The sequence below is a fragment of the Opisthocomus hoazin genome, chromosome 3, assembly GCF_030867145.1.
Source record: "Opisthocomus hoazin isolate bOpiHoa1 chromosome 3, bOpiHoa1.hap1, whole genome shotgun sequence".
NCBI lineage: Eukaryota > Metazoa > Chordata > Aves > Opisthocomiformes > Opisthocomidae > Opisthocomus > Opisthocomus hoazin.
The window spans coordinates 19,091,557-19,113,695 of NC_134416.1; the positions used below are offsets into that span (position 1 = coordinate 19,091,557).

At 39.3% G+C, this 22,139-nt stretch overlaps 1 protein-coding gene across 4 annotated transcripts in view; it reads left to right on the top strand.

Annotated features, from left to right (window-relative positions):
- Window positions 1-22,139, top strand: part of CSMD3 (CUB and Sushi multiple domains 3) — a 767,725-nt gene that overhangs the window by 288,811 nt on the left and 456,775 nt on the right. For 3 of the 4 annotated variants that reach the window (XM_075415663.1, XM_075415665.1, XM_075415664.1), the window contains 2 exons: window positions 12,709-12,786; window positions 17,865-17,952. In XM_075415663.1, coding sequence (XP_075271778.1) covers window positions 12,709-12,786; window positions 17,865-17,952 — 166 coding nt within the window. The remainder of the gene's footprint in view (window positions 1-12,708; window positions 12,787-17,864; window positions 17,953-22,139) is intronic. The other variant, XM_075415666.1, reaches the window with a different exon arrangement.

Genomic DNA, 22,139 nt, shown 5'->3' on the forward strand with positions numbered 1-22,139 from the left:
TAACCTAAACAATAAAGCAAAAAGGTAAAAAGGTCACATAATATACAAGTAAAATTAGAAATCAGTATTCCTATCAAAATTAAATCACTATTGTCCTTTTTGTCAGATTGTTTTGACCTTCTGGAAACTTTGGTTCACAGATGATTCCACAGATTAGGACTAGAAGTATAAATTAGCAGTCCTTGATGGCAGTCTGTTTTGACACGTGACAGTCTGTGTTTTCAGGCGTAGTTTCCCAGCATTTGGAAAATACCTGTAAACAGAAAAGAAAGGAAAATGCTCGGTTGTCATTGAAACCGGCATATAATAGGTTAAAAGGCAGGTACTATCCATCTAGCACTGATTCGATGCAGTTTTCCAGAGCTATCTTTCGCTTCCCAAGTGTAAAGATTTTTTGGTTTTGTTAATACTAGTGCCACTGTTCCAATCTGAGGCATTTTAACCAGCACTGGCTGGCCTGCGTAAAAGCCAGTAGGGTGTTCTGGTTTTACATGTGCCTTTGGCACCAGAGTTGTGGCAGAAGCAGAGAATGCTTTCATTTTGGGACAGCCGTCTCCAGCCCATCTATTATTTAATTGATAGATGGCATTGGATAATCGCAGATGCCACCCAGATTCGTGGGTTTTAGCAAATCGCTTAACTAACCCGTTTGTTCTCTCAACAATACCATTTTCTTGGGGGTAGTACGGAGTATGGAATACCCACCGAATTCCTTCTTCTTTTGCCCAGTCTTGTACCACTGTAGCTGTAAAGTGTGATCCGTTGTCACTTTGAATCACCTCAGGAATGGGGAGGGTGCTGAACCATTCCTTCAGGCTGTAAACTGTGTTATCTCCAGTTGCAGCCGGGACAGCTGTTGCATGGTAATTCCTGAAACAACTTCCACCCCTACTAATATATGTTTTTTACCCCCTGAGGGTCTCAATGGACCTATGTAATCAATTTGCCAGGTGTGCCACAGTGTTTTTTTATTTCGGATGTGCATGGGAGGCGCCTTACTTGGATGATCTTTGTTAAGTCGCAGGCGACACTGTGAACAGGCAGTGACCACTTGTTCACACAGTTTTGTTGACACAGGCCATCCTCGGGCTATGCCTTCCCGATACAAATCAGCTCGGCCAGTGTGCCCTTGTTTTACATGTAACCATTCAAGTAAACGTTCCCATTCTAATTCATCACTTACAATACCAATTTTTTGTAGCCGTGTGAGGCTATCAACTTGTTGATTGAACAGGGCAGCAGCAGAGGCTGATCGATCATGCCCTTTCACCCAACCAATGTGCAGTATTCTTTGTTCTCCTATTTTTAGCAATTGTTTCCAGCTGTCAGTTTGCCAGACTGGGACTCTATTTACCTGCCAGTCGTTGGCTGCCCAGTGGCTAACCCACTCGGTAGCTCCTTTAAAAACAGCATATGAGTCAGTGTAAATATAGTCAGCACCGTGTTGTGCAGCTAGTAAGACTGCCCTAAGCTCCCCCACTTCTGCACTTCCTTTACCTGTTTGGCTGACCCGTTCTCCCGTGGCCACTTCCAGTGCCACTGCATTATAATTCCACTCATTATTTCGCCTGTAGGATGACGCATCGGTGAACCATACCCCTTCGAGGTTGCTGGTTTCTGTTAGAGGAAGCGCCTCCCGAATTGGAGATGGTTTGCTTGGAGGAGTTTGGAACAGCGAAGTACTGTCTATATCTTTTTGCAGTTTAGACACTTTAGTGCTGCCCTCTGTAATAGGCATAATGTCATGGATGCTTTCCAGATAGGCATACCACTTACGGACCGTGGGCTTTTGGGCAATGCCAGCAGGCGGCACCGTCCCTTTAAATATTGTGTCTAGGAGGCGGAAAGGTCCTTGAACGATTACACTCTGTTTTTTTCTTATTTGTTCCACTCGCTTTACAGCTCGTACCAAAGACAATAGTCCCTTTTCCAGATCTGAGTATCGTGATTCAGTATCATTAAAGGACTTTGAACTGAACTCAAGTGGACGCTCAGTCCCTTCAGGTCCTTTTTGCCAAACATTACAGTGAGAACCGTGTTCACTAAATCCCCATTCCACATGAATTGGATCAGAGGGATGTACAGGACCTAGCTGCTGAAAAAGTCTCAATTCTTTTACCAGTGTCTCCAGGGCATTAGAATGTTGATTTGTCCACTCCCATGATTTCTTTTTTCGCAGCAAATTGTAAAGGGGTCGAGCAATGATAGAAAATCCAGGGACATGTTTACGCCAGTATACTAAAGTTCCTAAAACTTGTTGCAATTCCTTAACATTAGAGGGATCCTGTCCCTGTTCTATTTTCTCCAGTGTGTCAGGAGGGATAGAGAAGGCTCCTTTGATCCACCAGACCCCTAGGAATTTAACTTCCTGTGCTGGTCCCTGACACTTGGATGGGGGAATTTCCAGACCCAAGGTTGTTAATTGCAATGTCACATCATCCATAGCCTGTTTAACAGTGTCAAATTGTTCCCCTCCAATCAAAAGATCATCTATATATTGATATATTGTAACGTCTGATGGAACAGGAATTCCACTCAGTGTTTTAGCTAAAGCATTGTGAGCAATGGTGGGGGAATGTTTATATCCCTGAGGCAGCCTGTTAAAGGTGTATTGTATCCCTTTCCAGGTAAAAGCAAATTGGGCCTTATCATGTTCCTGGAGTGGAACCATAAAAAACATATCTTTTACATCTAAAGTTGCCATCCATGTGTGAGATGCTCCCTGTATCTGAGTTACTAATTCTGCAATGCTCGGTACAGCTGCAGTTAAAGGTGCAGTGTTGGCATTTAATCGCCTGTAATCAATCGTGAGTCTCCACTGCCCGTTTGGTTTTTTTGCTGGCCAGACAGGGGAATTATAGGGTGAGTGTGTACGAGTGATGATGCCTCAGTTTGCTAAGTCTTTTACCACCCCGTCAATACCCGATTGCGCAGCTGCTGGTAAGGTAATTTGTGTTAGTAATTTTTGATGGTGGTAAAGATATGGACATTTCTAATAAATTAATTTTTTTAGGCTCATTCTGTTTAATTTCTTGCCCAGCAAAACTCCAAACTGAACCATCAGGGAGTTTCCACACTCTGCCATACAACAAATCAAATCCCAAAATATTAGTGTTAACAGCACCGACCAATACTTCAGTGCGCGTTAATCTTTGTTCGCCCGGGAGCCACAGGGTAATTTTTGCTGTAGGGCATTCCCTTATGACTCCATCAATGCCTGTAAATTTTACTTTACGGTGACCAGGTTTTACATTTAAGCATGTTGCAGTCTCCTTGGTGATTACCGAAATTTGAGCACCAGTATCAATGAGAAAATTGGCAAAACTTTCTTTGGTCCCACCGGGATGGCAATGACAGGTTCGGGAGGTGTATCGGAGCGCCACTGTATAGCTAGTACCCGCGGAGGAAGGAGGCTCACAGCCCTCCCCGCGGATGGGCGTTTTTTGCCTGAGGGTCTGTCAGATCAATTAGCTCCTGCTGTGGGGCGGAGGGTGCAGTGTTAAAAGTTGCTTTGTTTTCTGCCGGCTGACCTGTCTTTGCTGAATTAAGCTTATGGCTTAACGACTGTACGAGAATTTTTAGGTCAGTCGTGGATATACCAATCAGTAGATGCCGTGGCACCCCAATAGCTCGAGCTTTACGCCAGAGCTCGTTACGCTCCGTATCAAATTTTAATTTGCATTCGGGCTTAGCCTTAGGGCTGTGAATCTGGCGAAGTCGCCAAGGTGGCGGATCAGATAACTGTGGGGATCTGATCCATCCCATCCTGCGCCCATAGTTTACTATATCTTGTACAAATTCACTCCAAGTGATTACTAGATTTTGATTTTGGTCCTGATCCTGATCTTACCCTCGACGTGGGCGTCGGCCTTGTCTGAGGCGAGCGACTTGAAGTCGATCTTGTATATTGGCCACATATGTTTTTAAACTGTCTGGGAGGCCTCGGATCAGTGGAGTTAATCTTGCCGGATCTACAGGGGCTAACATTGGGGATCTTATTAACACATCCCGCTCATGCATTGCTTGTATGCAGGCAGCCTTTTGCACAGATGTCACCAAATCGGAGAACCCTGAGGTTTTTATAACAGAAGGTTCTCCTCTGTCATGTGGGTCTATGCCACCGGCCCAATAAGCAGCTCGCATAGTTAATGAATAATTATGATTACCTGGAGTGGTAGTTAGAAATACTCCAGGACCCCAGTAGCCTCCTGCTTCTTCCTCATTTAAGAGGATTCGATCTCCCCCGGTAAGGGAGACTCGACACACATATTCCGTCTCGGATTCCTCCGGACGCCTGGAACATTTTTCCTGCAATTTTGCCAGTTCAGCAGGAGACCATGGAATGGTTCGTACAGTAGTACGAGCCTGTTCTCCACCCTCATCGGTGGTTTCTGTTTTAATCAATGGTCGAATAGGTATAGGTTCTGGGGCCAAATCATAATCAGAATTTTCCTCCAGTTCATCATTATCATCCCTGTCCCAGATGTCTCCATCCCACGTCTCGGGATCCGCATATTGTGTTAATTTGCGGACTTGTTTAGCTGAGACCGAGGACGGTATTGTGCTTAATGACAGATTTAATTTTTCTTCTAAATGTTTTTCTCGCCTATTGGCCCAAAACAATTGCGACTTAAGGTAACCGATTTCACCTTTTAGGGTGTCGATTTGTGTCTCATATTTCTTTTGACTTTCCTTTTCAAAAGTCAGTGAAGTTTTTAACACTTCATTTTCTGATTTTAGTGCAGCATATTCTACATCTGCAATTTTTTCAGGTGGTGGGGACTCTTTAATTTCTTTCTGCGCGCAAGATAGGCAAGCCCCTAATACAGCACAAATAAATTTTTTGCCTTTAGTGCCTTCGATCTTTTGCTCACTTAAACACTGTTTTATACGTTCTACCACTTTATCCTCATCTTTCCAGAATTTCTGGGCTCATTCAATACCTGCTTGTGAAGGTGCACACTTATATTTTTGTAGCAGTTTATCCATGGCAATCCTGCCAACTACGCAAATTTTTTTTACTGTCGCGTTAAAGCCGGGGGGGATAAGGGGAGTCTGATATTCAACTAGCCTGTCAGAGCCCTTCCAAGGACTTTCACTGAAACAGTTTCGCAAAGTTGAAACAATAGGTAATTTATTCAAGCGACAGTTATCACAGATTCGGGATTGCCGTTGATAAATTCACTGTCTACAAAAGTTGAGCTCAAAGTAATAGTTTAGCGCTTTAGTTAACAATGTGTTCCCGGGGATACGTCTGGCAAAGTCAGAGGCGCGACTCTTACCAAAAAGGTGTCCCTTCTTGGGGGGGGAAGAGAGGTTCAGGCCCGTTGACCCATCCGTCAGGTGAAGTTCTCGCTTGGCTCCTCCTCCCAAAGAGAGTTTTCAAGTGCCAATTTTTATATGTTTGGAAGTCTTTTTGCGAGGTGGGACTAAGTCAATTATTGTGTATCGATTGGCTCTTGGCATGGAATGTCGTGTCGTCAGAAGCGGGACTCAGCAGTGTGACACGCCTTCGGAGCGGGCATCTTGGTATGTGTATTCGGGGCCATCTGTGCTTTATCCAAAGCAATCTCTGAAGCAATCCCTGGCTGCGCAGTCTCCGCGGCGCCCCACAGATCACTGAATTTACAGTGATGGGCTATCCCCCCTTACTTGTGTCTGATAAGATAAGCAGCAGTTATTTACTTCTTTTGTTAGCTCTTTGGCTCTTGATGCCTCAGTCCGTTTGTCTTTTGTCTTGCATTCGACAAGTCCAGCAAGGCCATCGATTACAGGCAGACCTGCTGGAGAGCAGCTCTGTGGAGAGCTACCTGGGTGTCCTGGTGGACGACAGGTTGACCATGAGCCAGCAGTGTGCTCTTATTGCCAAGAAAGCTAATGAGATCCTGGGGTGCATCAAGAAGAGTGTGGCCAGTAGGTCGAGGTAGGATCTCCTTCCTCTATACACTGCCCTAGGGAGGCTCCATCTGGAGTACTCTGTCCAGTTCTGGGCTCCCCAGTTCAAGAAAGAAGAGGAGCTACTGGAGAGAGTCCAGCGGAGGCCTACAAGGATGATGAGGGGACTGGAACATCTGTCCTATGAGAAAAGGCTGAGGGAGCTGGGCTTGTTCAGCCTGAAGAAGAGAAGGCTGCGAGGGGACCTTATAAATGCTTATAAATATCTCAAGGGTGGGTGTCAGGAGGATGGGGCCAAACTCTTCTCAGTGGTGCCCAGTGACAGGACAAGGGGCAACGGGCACAAACTGAGGCACAGGAAGTTCCGTCTGAACATGAGGAAGAACTTCTTCCCTCTGAGGGTGATGGAGCCCTGGAACAGGCTGCTCAGGGAGGTAGTGGAGTCTCCTTCTCTGGAGATACTCAAGACCCACCTGGACAAGTTCCTGTGCAGCCTGCTGTAGGTGACCCTGCTTCAGCAGGAGGGTTGGACTAGATGACCCACAGAGGTCCCTTCCAAACCCTAACATTCTGTGATCTGTGATAAAGACCATCTGTGTAAACTAACTATATTTCCTCATCTTTCTTACTTCAATACCAATATACAAAATAACAAATATATATATATAACTGTAACCATTATAAAAATAATTTTGTTTTATCAATACATTTTCTGACTGATTTTACATAGTTAGTCTTAGTATTGCATTATTTTATTTTACAAAATTGTTCTTTATATTAATTAGGACTTACCTAATGAAGTAAATTATTTTTATAAATTTTAGTGAAAATATTGTCATCTGGGAGTGTTCCACATACAGTTTTGTTGACAAATGACATAGCACAGTAACACTTAAATTTCCAGTTGTGCTCTGTGCCAATCATACTTTTCAGTCAAGAGGAGGGTTTTTTCCATTCAGTGGATCATTGGTGTATTTTTAACTGAGATAAGAACACAATGAGAATTTTTCAAATGCAAATTAAATTATACATAGCTTATATCATACTCTTCTCTGAAAATTGTCATAGATTTTCTTCTACAGATAAAAAATGAGCCTGAAATGTTGCACAATTAAAATGGAAATGTATCATATTAAAATAAAATATAAATACATTAAATTTTAATATAAACATGAAATGCACACATTAGTTTAGAATCACATACCTCTGGCATGTTGCATTAAAATACATAATTATGTGCATTGAACTATCAGAGCATTTCATTTTATGGAGAAAATTTTACATTCATTCTCACATTTTGTTCCATTCTGAATAAAATTTTTGACTATGAGGTAACACTGAAATAGAGCCTCCGGTGAGAAAACCCGAAACACCTAAAAGGAAATAAAAGGTCTAGTTCTATCTCTTTATTTGATCATAAGGAGAAGTAACTTTTTTGAAACATCTGTACTTTTAGCAAGGAGTCAGAAAGTCATTTTCACTGTTTTAGTCATTCTATTTATTGTCCACAACCACATCATATTTAAACATTGGAGGTTCAAGAAACAAATATTTATTACCTGTTGTAATAATGCAGTATGTTACTGCAGTAATTAGTAATACAGTGCAATAATTCGTTAGAGTAATGCAGTAGCTGCAGTACTTTGAAGTATAAAACTTCCATGCAAACTGCTTTGACCAGGGCACTTCAGGGTTGAAGGGGGCATGGGTGGGGGGAATAGTAAAAGAGAAACTTAGATAAGCTCATGTAAAAAGCAAAAAATGGAATAGTGTGAAAAGTGGATGGTTCACCACTTTAGAGTCTGTTCGTCTTCTGAATGGTTCTTCATATTTAAGAAATCATTAACCTACGCAGTCGTAGCTGTACTACAAAAATGGATGAAAATTCACGTCCTCTGGTGCAAACTTTCAAGGTGCAGAAAGGCTCTGGAAGATAGTGCTGCATCAGTCAGTGTGTTGCATTGCAGTGAAGTTTATTTGGGTAACTGCAAGGTTTAGAGATTTTTAGTTTAAAATACTGAAGCTTAAAGTGCCATCACCTAAGAAGTAAGTAAGTTGCTATATCTTCTGTCCCCCCTCCCCAACCCTCGATTTGCCATTTGTGCAATCCCTTGAAGTTGTGATCCCTAAGATGCCTGGATATCTAGTGGTAGTGTTGTCAGAGACTGGAAATTCTGGATAGCTAGTTATATCACATGTGCAGTGAACATGCAGTGTATGCAAAACCAGATGGAACTGACCTGTACGTGAGTAGTAAGTTCAGTGTATTCAGGCTGTGGATGTGCTGTGTGTGTAGATCGACTTCTAGAGGAAATACAATGAATTAGACCTATGGCCAAGACAAGCTGGAAGTACCACGCACAATTTATTTGGCATATCTGCACATGAGCACCAAATGTTGCAAGTCCAGAGTATATTAGACTCCTGTTTCTGTCATTAGAAATAGCAGCTGCTGCAAAATGTGCCATTGTCAGATAGTGAGGTTCTTGAACAATCAGTGAATTACTGGTTCTACGCCAGTCAGAATCAGTTCTGCACTGTATTCCAAACAAATACCTTCTGTCTCTTCAGAGAGTAGTTAGTGCATTAATTACTTATTATTGCAAGGACAACATAAATCCAGCAAATATACTTAGCGCAAATATACTTAATGCAGAAGATAATATAATTCTGAATCTATAAGTGTTTTTAATGTCAGTTTGTGTTCCCTAACATCTGGACCCAATGCAAAGTAAAAAAAAAAGGGTATTTCTTTCTGGGTATTGATTTCTGTTTTTTTAATAATAATAGTGTGGTGGGAAGGAATTTGAGAATGTAAATTCAAAGGAAAGATTAACTTTCTCGGTTTTGTGAAAATAAGGAAAAAAGTCTTAATACAGTCTCAAAGACTTTCACCTCAGAATTTCTTTTAACAGTCATTTTTGTTTCAGACACTATCAAGCAGAATCCTTTGCAGTTGATTTTAAATAAATGTTGGAGATGAGAAAGAGAAAAATACGGGGATTGTGAGGAGGCAGAAAACCCTCCCTTATTTCCAGAGATATTACATATTTTCTAAACTTCTTATATAGCATTTATGTATATGCAATATAAACATTTAGGTACAGCCAATTAAGAAATCTGCTACCTTATTTCACATAATGTTATATTTCTGCACATCGTTTAAAGCGGGCTGTACGTGCAATCTTGAAATAATGACTTTGATATTATGATATTGTTCTCCATCTCCATTAGCTGAATGGTAATTAATGTCATGTAGGAAAGGTTCAGGAGAAAGCAGGGGCTGTTTTCAGCATTTGAACTGCTTTGGGCTGCACCCAGGGAAAGAAGTATGTAACTTCGGAAGAGGCCCAAGTTTCCATGGTTAATACTCTGTATAGTTACTTGTAGTAATGCAGCCTGAGTGTCTATTTTGCACAGAATTTTGGTGTTTCGTCATCAGCATTTTAAATGTACTTTATACATGGTTTAAATGTTTACAAAGTGTAGACAAGACAAGCTGGACAATTTCTTTACATAAATGCTGTTGCATAACTAAAACAAAGATACGAATTTGTAGGTTGTCAGTGTTTTGAATACATATCCTTCACATGGCCATATATCCCAGTGCTTCCACATCGTAGAAGTAAATTGTCCGCCTTGAAATTTATGTCTCGTGTAGTTCTCAGAATGCTAAAAATGTTTTTCAACAGTTACCATTTTCCTCTCTGGTTTCCACATTAACATGTACAAAATAATGCCTAGTTTACCAAGTATTATATAATGTATTAACTGTGTTTTTGGTATGGGATTTTTGGTAATGATGGGGCGTGTTTTATGTATGTACATGCCTATGCAGCCTGACACATAGTTTAGTGATGGCATATTTGGACCAAATACATTTCTATAACTATTCCTTCACAGTGGATTCAGAAACTACTACTTAATAAATCAGCACACAAAACCCAGTTAAAAATAAAATTATCCTTTTGGAGTGTAAAGATACTTCAGATATCTTGAGTTGCTTGCTTTCCTAGTAGTATTTAATAGCCTTGGCAAAGTGATAAAATAGTTATAAAAATCTCTGGTTGTTTTAAATAATGTATTCACCAAGACACTCCTGTAACTATTTTCACTTCCACTCTAGATCTTGTGAATGCTGTTTCTTGTCTACAAATACCATGGATATACCACTCAGGTATCTGAGGATTAGTAGAAACAAACAAAAAATCCAAACCAATCTTTGTTCTTTAAAGTGCTATGATTATTTTTGAAAATATAGGACAAGCGTCTCCCTAATGCGAGTACTTAAACCTATCCCTGCATCTGAGATCATGTATTTAAACCCACTCCAATTTTACTTCGGTGTTGGAAGAATAACTAGACCTATCTTCTGATATGTCTGATTTGTGAGGAGTTATTTTACAGTGATGCTCAGAGAAGGCCAAAAGAATCTCATAGCTATACTCCCACATTTGTGTAGAAAAGGCGTCTTAGAAATCTCACACGACGACAGAACGTCACTGTTATGCTTCTGTGGGTCTACTGCGTGAAGGTTCAGTTCTTGGGTCCATGACTTCCATTGAGGATAGAATTGCTTGTGGGCTGCAAGTAATTTGAGGGGGGGCGGGCTGGTAGGGTGGTGGTGGTGAGGAGCTTCTAAGTATTAAGGATTAAAGAAAAACAAACTCAAAAATACAGTATTTTGTGCCAACAGAAAAGTTACACTCCTGCATGTAACATATTTCCCAGAACAATTAGCAGTATTTGTAGGTTACATTATGATGATACACAAGGAAATCAAGATTTTGCCCTTTGCGATAAAAGCCTCTATGTATTTAGAAGAAAATATGGTTTCTTCCACCAGAAATGTAAAAATATTTATGATCAAGTCCTATAACCAGCCTGTAAATTGTCTTTGTTAGTAGTGTGCTGTTTTTTCCTGAATATTGTTCTGCTCTTGTGCATGGTAATGATTACTTTTATGTAATTACATAAATAGTATTTTGGTATTTTTATATTTATGTCTCATGTAAGAGTTTCTTTGACTATTCACTCATTTTGTATATGAAGTTAACAGTGCTGAAAAATTCTTCGATGATGTACTGTCTATCTTCTTGGGTTAGCCTCTCTAAGACCTACTTCCTTTAACATCTGCTGTCTTCGTCAGCAGTATTTTCTTGTGGCCAACATACAACATCTTAATCCATATCGTTTTTAAATATGTCTAATCTACAGTCACTTGAGTTAAATATACCTAAAATTAACCTATAGTTAAAATTTAAATTTTTTTAGACTGTCAGTTTTTGTGTATGGGTCATTGCTCCCTGGCAGAGTTAATTGGAGGAAAGAGGCACTTAGTTTAATGACTGAAAGAAAAAATATCTTGTGCTGTTTTTGCTTTATTCTCTCCTACCTTCTGACATCAGTTAAGTTTTGGTTTTACTCTCTTTTCCTCAGTTGTTTTGTTTCAAAAACCTGTTGAGGCCACAGGGTTTGCCTGGGAAAACTACCTGTATCACAAAGGGCTTTTATAGAAGGAAATCACCAGTGAGCTTAGGCGTGGGGTGGGACCCAACTATCTTTCATGTCACACTTTGCAAATAACAATTTTCAAGCTAGAAAGAGGACCAGCTGCAGAACCAACAGCACAACAGTAGATTGTGTTTCATTTTTGTTGTATCCATATCTCTGTAGTTAAAACAGAAAATTAGCCTGATATACTTTGTTTAATAGTGCAGTATTTTTTCTATGAAAAAAAATATTTCAGTTTTGTCTGTGTAATCTAAACACAGATAACAAATTCTCAGTATTTCCTGAATAAAAATTATTCTAAAGCTAGGAACACAGGTAGATCTTGAAAACAATGAGTGGAGATACATTTAGAATGAGGAGATAATCAGGATGTCTGTAGATCTGGAGAATGTGTCAAATGTGCTACTTTAGAAGGACTTTTTTGTACTAAAACATTGTAATTTTTTATGTGTTGCTTCTGCTCTGTCTTTTTCCCAAATGTAATAATGACTTTTAATGTAATTTTTAATATCTGAAGTAGCAGGCAAAATATGTTGACAAAAAATATCTTGGCATTTGTGCTGCTGATTAAACCTTTTAAGAGTATATGTGGATTACTATATGTCCCATATTGCTTGGATGCTTACGGAATTCAGATCTGAGCATATATATATCATCTCAGTGAGCTTTCAATAACATGTCATGGATGACCCTTCTCTCCTTTTAAATTCTCTGTCACTGGGAAAAATAATTGAATTAATATTTCACAGAAAAATCAGCTGTTTAAACAATGTCTTAGTATCTTTTTCTAAAAGGTTGCTCACTTTTCAGTTGGCAGATATGACAGTGTTCTGTACTTTCTTTCTTTTTTTTTTTATTTAAATGGAGGGAGCAGGGGATAAACACTACTGTTATACGCTTTCCTAATACAGACGAAACATCAGATAAGGTTCAACTGTTCAACTGTTTTAGAGTAAACATATCTATTATTCTTTTCATTTTCCAGGTTCCATAAATGTGTGATAATGCTTTACACAACTTTGTGGTGCCTGGAAATAAACACTTTGGCCATAATTGTTTTTCTTAGTTATGAGGGAGAAAAATTAGGTTACAAATATTACTCCTCTCCTTTTTCAGGTGCACTAATTGGTCTCAATACTCGTTTTTGTAAATTGCTTCTCACCAAAGGTACACAATATGAGCTTGTTAGGTAGCTGGTACTCTAGTTTGTATATACCTCCATGATAAAATTTGTCAAATGAAGTGAAATATTTTAGACCATGTTGCCTGATATGTGTTTTTGTTTGTTTTTTTAACTAGTGAAAAAGGCCATAGATTTTAAATCTAGAGGATTTAAATTGTTTCCAGGGAAAGACAACAGCAACAAGTTTTCTATCTGTGAGTGTACTCCTTTTTTGTTACATTTTTCTAGTGCAAGAGTGAAGTTTGTGCTGTCTGTGTGGTTTGTGTGTTTCCAAAATAGTTTACTTATTTCTGACAATATAATTTACTTAAATCTGTTTCTCCAGTCTGCATGGTGAATTTTTAAATATGGTTCTACTCTAAAGGCAGGCTTTCTATAAATCTGGCATCGTAGAATGACATGTTATTTTGTCAGTACGTTCACATTAAATTTGCCATATTTCCAAAGAAGTAAATATTCAGTCTCCCAGGTGTCAGTTGAAATCTTAGCTGTGAAAAGAAGATATGTTAATTTAAGTGAAAATTAGTACTAGCAGCAAAAGGCTATACAAACCAAAGCCTATTGTCATTTGCAAATGGGCAACCACATTTTTTTTTTCAAGCAACACACATGAGGTCGCTTTCTGTTTTCTTCACTAATTTTGGCATTTTTTAATTAATTAACTAACTGTAATTTTACAAATTCTGGAGATGTTAAGTGCCTTCCATTTTAGTTACAGAAAATAGAAACTGAAAGTGCTTGGCACCTTGCAGGACTGAGTCCTGGTTAACTCATCAGGAGGAGTCAGGCAGCTATCTAACATAAATTAAACAGGTATGACTCTAAATACACTAAAAAGGACAACTTTTGCAAAAGAACATGTCATTTTTATAGAGTTCCTTTTTTGGACTAGAACCACATTTTAAATATTTAGAAGTAATTGGTTAAAATAAGGATGGACTAACTGCTTAGCCTATGTCTGTTTATAAATCATTTCGTTATTCTTCACAGGGGTGAAAGGACATGCTTTCGAAGCTCCTTAGGTTGAACACATTTGCATTAATTTTTTGTTTAAAGTGTCAGTGATGGATTCAGTTTCCAGGACTTTGCAGGGCACATTGGCATAACTTTTACTGCATTTTTTAGTTTTAGATTTTAAACTGTCAACATATTGGAAATTATATTAAAAAGTTGTCTTCAAGCAGCAAGACCCTTTAAGGTTTACTAAGTAAGAAAAATAAAGGAAAACACACTTCTGTTTAGTTTTTATAAAATAGCATATTGCCATGCTCAACTTTTCTGTAAACTGTATCACCTAATTAGTTCTGTAAGGCATTTCTGGTTTATTTGAAAACTTTATATGAAGATTTTAAAAACAGGTATTCTTTTTATACATATGGGGTGACAAATGTAATTATACAACAAGTAATAACAGTAAGATAGTTACAGTAGTGTTCATAAGGTATACCACTAAGGTCTCTGTCTGATGGTCCACCTGTACTTTTATAGTTACAAATGAGAATAGTACAATAGCTGATAAAACAGACTGTTTCTCTATAAATTTATTTTGCGCAAATCATTAAGTATTCCACTACATAAACATTAATAGGCATGGCATATTTACAGTAAAGTACCAGACACTTGTGATATCTAAAGGTGATTTTTATGAAATTAGTGATGAAATTTATCAATATATTTTTGAAAATCTTTAATTTCATATGTTATTATATTCTATGTAAAGCTGAAAACATCTGTATCTTGTTTTATTGGTTATGCAAAGCAGATTACTTGTATGAGTCAATAATAAGTGAAAGTGAAAACCTTTATGATTTATACCTTTACTGATCATAATATTGTCATAAATAGATAACTAGGATTTTATATTATAATCTATCATTTGGTTAGCTAGCCGCTTTGCTAGCTGAGGAAATTGAAGAGGTAGTATTTCATGAAAAGCCTGTGTATTTATCTGTAAACTTTAGCGAAAATTCTCAATGTTGCCTCAGCTGGATCTGTGCTTGCATTACAATGACAGGTAGGGCCCTTTAAAAAAGGATGACCATCATTCAACTATTAGTGGAAATAAGATAAGGATAGGTGAATACCTGTTTTACATTATGCCTTGTATTAGCAATGTGTTTAGAAATTACCATCTAACATTTCTCGTGTATCTTTTCCCTATCTTACTGGTTTTTAATGTATCAGGTATATAACATTCAATACTAATTCACAGGTGATTTGCACATAGTAAAGTCACAATCATATTTGATATGACGGTATACTTTGAAACAAGTATCCATCAACTTCATTTTGAAAGTTTTGAGACTAACAAAAAAGAAAATCATCATGGAACCCAGTTCTATCTGAACTAGAAGTCTGGAATTTCTCCTAGTTTCACGTCCAAACCATGAATGAGTGCTTTATGTAGAGAAGCCTTTAATTTACTGCAGGAAATCCTTTCATCGCTTATTGTCACATGACTATCTGGGGTATAAACCAAACATAGATAGATAGGTAGGTAGGTAGGTAGGTAGGTAGGTAGGTAGGTAGGTAGGTAGGTAGATAGACAGACAGACAGACAGACAGACAGACAGATAGATAGATAGATAGATAGAAAGAAAGATTCTGGGGAACTATGTAGACCTGTATTCCAGTAGACTGAAAAATCAAGCATTATGGCACTATGTCTGGAAAAGTAACATCAATGCAAAAATAATAAAATGTGCATTTATTTTTCGCAAATAGTTAACAGAATGGATATAAGTTTGTGCTTAAATGCATTTCTGATTTGAGATGAAATCAGAAATAGGTTTAATGACTTCTACTTATAACTTTTTCTTCTGACTTTGTACTGTGGTATATATCTTATTTTAATTTTGTCGCTGTAACTATTTTATGGATTTTCTTAAACATAAGCCTTTATATTTTTATTTATGAATATTAATAAATCCATAAAAAAATTCATAGACTATTTTTTAAGAACTTTATACAGAAGATGTCAAAAAGCCACAGGATTTTCAAGCTTCCATTTTTGGTAGCAATTGAAGTATGTAGTAGTACTTGTGCTTTAAAAACCAATAGAACATTTTATCTTATATGAATAGTCACTCTATTACCTGTGTATGGGGAAATATAGTGTACAAAAATAAAATAATTAGTTGAAATATTAACACATGTATTAAAATAAATAGAAATAATTCTGCTTAAACAATATTTTTACTTTATTATTTCATACTAAAGAATTTCTTCTGTGTGCATAGGTAAATGATATGGCTCCCAAATGGTGCCATTTTATTTTAATTTCTTTAATATTGTTGTCAGGAACAATGAATAAGTTTCTAACTATAGTTTCAACATATTTTTAATGTCAGAAAAAGTTAACAAACTGTCACAAAACCAACTATCTTTTTCCCTACTCATTCTCAAATATACTTTACTTCCTTTCTCTTCCTACATTGTTCAGAGAATCCTGTCTAACCAAATATTTAAGAGCTCTTCTATATATAAAGGCTGCTTATGACGATTCTGAATTTCTAATGTCTTTATATAGGCTTTGGAACTATATAAAGGCATACCAGACATTTCAAAGAGAGAGTTCATTCTAAATGAACTCCCATCCAATTCCTACTAGATGGCCTTGTGAAATGGAGCTTAAGTCATTGTCATTGCAAGAGAGATACATATTCCAACACTATCAAGAACTTGGGTTTCTATAGCTAATATGCTTTCATCACACTTACAAGTACTGGGGGAGGAAAAGACTGAAAGCCAGTAATATGGATGGGCTCTAAGGAAGAGCCCTCCTTGCCCAGAAGTCCCCTGAGCATAAAGATGCAGATGAACAGAGACTGCCTTTGTTATTAGAATAAACTTGTACACGGTACAGCTCTTCTGTAGCAGAGGAGGGTAAATACTGTGGTTCCAGCCGACAAGGACTGAGCTTGATAGCTTTTTTAAGAAGTGTGCTAAGTTGAAACATTTTCCTTTTCACCCTCTGTAACATTTTCATTTGACCTTTGACTTCCTTAGGGATACCAAACCAATTCTTCCCTTTCTGTGTGTGTAAGAATACAAATTTCAAGGAAAGAATAATCCCCAAGTATTCTTAATGCTATTGTCCTTCATTAAAAGCAGAAATTTAATGACCACTCTTTAGAAGTGTAGTTAGAAACTACAATTTTTTATTCAGATACACTCAACTTACAATGTAATGTGATAAGCCTAACTATATGCAAATTTTTCTTTAAAGGGAAGTTAAAATCTAATACTGCAAATCCATTGGTCTGGTTCATCAGAAACAAAAATTAATAAAGTTGAAAAACTCTTTCTACTTAGTATAAATCTCTTGGTTTCATGTAAACTTGTATTTTTGAAAAAATATTCTATTGGGCCATGAAGTTGCCAAGTAATGGAAGACCAACCTCCTTTGCTAATGATTTTGGGGAACGGCTGCCTCCTGGTTCAATAAACTTCAAAAAAAAAGCACAAAATTAATAAAATTATTTTGGCCTAAAACTGTTTTTCAAAGGTTACTTTTGCAAGCTATAAAAATTATGAGACAGTATATAATGCTTTAAAAGAAAAATGAGTGAACAAGTAGTTGAATATGCAGAGAGATAGATAATTACATGAAAAATTCTGGAAAAACACACTGAAATGTTTACAGGAAATTTCTCTCTGAAGATCCATTTCAGTTTACTGTAACATAAATGTATGCAAAGCAATCTGGTATTTTGAGTTTACATTCAGATCACCATATTTTGGGGATATCTTCATTTTCAATACTGATTAAGGACCATTCTCTCAACATGAGCCTATGCATTCAAATTTTATTATAATTCAAGAAGAAAAGGTCAGGTCTTAGTGGAGATGACATTTATCATATTATGTTCAGACTAAAATCTTACAGCTCTAAACTTGATGAACACTCCTTTAAATGCTAATGTTTGTAAAGGAATAGTAATAACATTTCCATGTGGTTTTATTAATATTGCAAGCAAACAAATAGCTGATCAATACAACTTATAAAAATAAAGTGGTTTAAAAAAACCCCACAACACCAAAACAAAAACAAAAACCAAAAAACACATGCTTTGGTTATTATAGGGAGGAGAAACTTATGTATTGAAACTAGAGATTATATGGTGATCATATTATGTAGAAAATCTGTTATAAAGGACATAAAATGCAGATAATGTACTTTTTCTGATTTGTTTATTGCTTAACTCTGTATTTCCTAAAAACTGTATTTTTTAACTCTTTTTCTCTTTTTTTTTTTTTTTTTTTTTTCCAGTAAATGAGGGAGGTATTAAACAGGCATCCAATTTGTGTCCAGATCCTGGAGAACCAGAAAATGGAAAACGGATAGGCTCAGATTTTAGGTAAAATCTAAACCTACCATTGTATCATTTCTCTAATACTGAACATGGAAAATATATGTGTTAAAAAATTATGGCTGTTTTTGAGCTGCTCTTTCAAAACAGAACTTCTCAGTAAAAAGTGAAATGGAATTCTTTATAAAATTATGTAGTGCAATATAGCCTGTACATAGTATGCAAAGAAGATAAAATATCTACTTGGAAGAGAGCAGGTATCTATCATAATCTAGAAAAAAATTATATTGAAGGCAAATTACACTAATTTGCTCATCTAAATACTGTATTAGATTTACAAATATTGAGCACACATGTGCTACTAAGTGAGGAAAGAGAAAAGGAAGAAATAAGTAGGAGGGAGATTTATCGTTTTAAGTTAATTACCATCACAGAATCATAGAATGGTTTGGTTGGAAGGGACCTTAAAGATCACGTAGTTCCAAACCCCCTACCATGGGCAGAGACATCTGCCACTAGACCAGGTTGCTCAAAGCCCCATCCAACCTGGCCTTGAACACTGCCAGGGAGGGGACATCCACAGTTTCTATAGGCAATAAGTTCCAGTGCCTCACCACCTTCACAGCAAAGAATTTCTTCCTTGTATCTAATCTAAATCTTCCCTCTTTCAGTTTAAAGTCACTACCCCTTGTCTTATCACTACATGCCCGTGTAAAAAGTCCCTCTCCAGCTTACTTGTAGGTCACCTTCAAGTACTGGAAAGCTGCAATAAGAGTTCCTCAGAGCCTTCTCTTCTCTAGGTGGAACAGCTCCAACTCTCTCAGCCTTTCCTCATTAGTAATTCCATATGTACCACCATTCCATAAGTGATTTTACTACATTCAGTTTTGTTTAAAAGATGTATTTTATAGATCACACAGCACATTTCCTAACATTTGAAGATGTGTTACAGTAATCTGGGAGAGGAGCAAAGATTTCCGAAATTATATTCATTTTTTTACATAACTTCTTGTACTTTTTTTCTTTTTGTTTTGCCTTTTCTCCCCATAATCAAGCAGGACATAGGATTGACAATGATATCCAAAGTAAATGTGTTAGCTGGCAGTCAGTTAGTTATTATAATTTCTCAGTTAATTATTATAGTCTCTCTATTTCTCTAGTTTTGAGAAAAGAAAAAGTTCAATGTGCATCAGAGAAAGTTTTATAGCTAATTTTATATGGAAAGTTATTTCGGACATTACAGACAAAAAATGATTTCTGAATATTTCCAGAGAAATAAAAAAGAACGAACTGTATTTGTTAACTGTCATGCTTTCTAGAATCATTAGTTAGGCCAGTATTTTTTATTTTAACTTCAGAAATATGGATTGGTAGAGAAAGGCTTTGAGAGAGAATCTGCAAGTCCTTTTCTAGTGTTGTCTCTGCAAGTGACCTACCTGTAAGATCATTCTAGTTGAACTTACTTGACTGGTAGTAACTCAAAGGAGATACGACAATGATCATGACCTCATATGAGGTCACCATTTCAGTGAAGCCACTGAGGTGAAGGGCTCCGGAGTGGACAACTGCTCCGGGGAACCCTTTCCTAAAGCGGCAGAATTGCGAAGTCAAAAGCGCAGGGAGGGAGAAGGCACCCCAGCACCCCCCCCTCCCCTCAGAGCAGGCAGGAGTCAGCTGCTAACAAGCGGGCAGCTCTGACTCAGTGGGGGTGGAGTCAGCGGTGACAGAGGCGTGACCCTCCTGAGTACAAGAGCAAACCCTAGGGAGCACAAGTGACTAGGAGCGCGGCGAACAGGGTGGGCAAACAGGGTGTGACACGTCAGAAAGGTGAGGCGCGGCAGTTTGCGCGGCAGTTTGCGCAGGCAGGGCGTGCAGGGAAGGCAGAGGCCCACCCCAAGCTCCTGAGGCAAGCTCGGGAAACTCATCTGCAGGAAGGAAGCCCAGCCATGGCACCCCACCGTCAGAAGGCTGCTTCTTCTCTGCTGGTCAGAAAGGAAGCCTCAACCCAGACTGAGGTCCCTGGAAAGCACACAGCTGTCCAGGTCTCTGGCTGCAGCGAGTGCCACCAGCTAGGGCTGGAAACGGACAACAGCAAAGGGAATAACTGCATAAGGTGCAACCAGGTGGACTATCTTCTTTGCCTGGTGGCAGAGCTAAGAGAAGAGGCAGATAGGCTTTGGAGCATCAGGGAGGCTGAGCAGGAGATCAGCTGGTGGAGCCGTGCCCTGACAACCCAGGAGTCTACCCAGGAATAACCTGTAAAAAAGGCCCGAGACCAAAGGGCACTAGTAACCTCCCCTCATCAGGCTGAAGGAAGTGACGCAAAGGAAAATAGCGAGGGGAAGCGAGTCCGCAGTCGGGGCAGGAGGCGAACCTTTCCCTTGCCCACAACATCTCCACAGGTGCCTCTGCATAATAGGTATGAGGCTGTAGACGTGGAGGACAAGACGGTGGATGGTGCAGGGGTTGACCCATCCACATTGGAGGAGGCACAAAGAAGGACCTCCCTCTTGTATTACTACCAGCTCCACAAGGAAGAAGAGACGAGTCATAGTTGTAGGAGACTCCCAGCTGAGGGGAACAGAGGGTCCGATATACCAGGCAGACCCTCCTCTCAGGGAAGTCTGTTGCCTCCTGGGAGCACAGGTCAAGGACATTGCTAGGAAACTTCCTAGACTGGTCCGACCCTCAGACTATTATCCTCTGCTGCTTTTCCACGTGGGTGCGGATGAAGTTGCAGTAAGTAGCCCGAGGGTAATTAAAAAATAATTCAAAGCCCTAGGATGATTAGTAAAGGAATCTGGAGCACAGGTTATATTTTCATCGCTCCTTCCAGTGGTAGGCAGAAACTTTCAGCAACATAGACAGACTCAGTCTGTTAACACATGGCTCCGTGACTGGTGTCACCGCCACAACTTTGGATTCTTTGACCATGGGACGACATACACAGCACCAAGCTTTCTGGCATCAAATGGGAGCCAGCTTTCTCAAAGGGGGAAGAGGATCTTTGCCCAGGAGCTCGCGTGGCTCATTGACAGGGCTTTAAACTAGAGGTGAAGGGGGAAGGGGAACCTATCAGGCTTGCCAGCGACAGGCTAGGGGATGATACACAATGGTTAGAGGGATGGGGGGCTAGTAGGAGCCCTCAACCCATTGCCTAGCAGCATGTGAGGGACACTGGAGCAATGTGGAAGTCTTGTGGAAGGGAGCTGGAGGTGCCTGAGATATCAGGTGCCAACAAGAAAATACCCATGAAACACCTCAAGGGAAAAAAGGGGTGCTCTGCTATGAAGGTAACGAGGCCGACAGCTCAGATGAAATGCCTCTATACAAACGCACACAGCATGGGAAACAAACAGGAGGAGTTGGAAGCAATCGTGCTGCTGGAAAGCTACGATCTGATTGCCATCACGGAAACTTGGTGGGATGAATCCCATGACTGGAATGTAGCTCTTGATGGCTACAGGCTGTTCAGAAGGAAGCAGGGGCATGGGTGTTGCCCTTTACATCAAGAAAACACGACAGAGTGAAGAGCTGTCCCTCAAGAATAACCACGAGCAGGTCGAAAGCTTATGGGTAAGAATCAGAGAGAGAGGCAACAAAGGGAACTTGGTGGTTGGTGTCTACTACAGGCCGCCAGATCAAGAGGAGCTGACAGACGAAGCGTTCTTCCTCCAACTCCAGGAGGCTTTGCGCTCGCAGGCTCTCGTCCTACTGGGGGACTTCAACCACCCCGACATCTGCTGGAAAAGCAACATGGCAAGCTGTAGGCAATCCAGCAGGTTCCTAGAATGCATTGAAGACAACTTCTTAAGCCAGGTAATAAGCACCCTTACCCGAGGGGTTGCAAAACTAGACCTGGTGGTCACCAATGCAAGTGAGCTCGTTGGGGATGTCAAGATCGGAGGTAACCTGGGCTGCAGTGACCACGCGCTGGTGGAACTAACGCTACTGAGGGAAATGGGAATAATGAAGAGCATAGTCAGGACCCTAAATTTTAGGAGGGCAAATTTCCAGCTCTTCAGGGAGATAGTCAGAAGGACTCCCTGGGAAACGGTCCTCAGGGACAGGGGAACAGAACAGAGCTGGCAGGTCTTTAAGGATGTATTCCACAGAGCGCAAAAGCTCTCAGTCCCCAAGTGTAAGAAGTCGGGCAGAGAAGGGAAGAGACCGGCATGGCTGAGACAAGAGATGCTGGTCAAACTAAGGAAGATGAGGGAACTGCACAGGCAGTG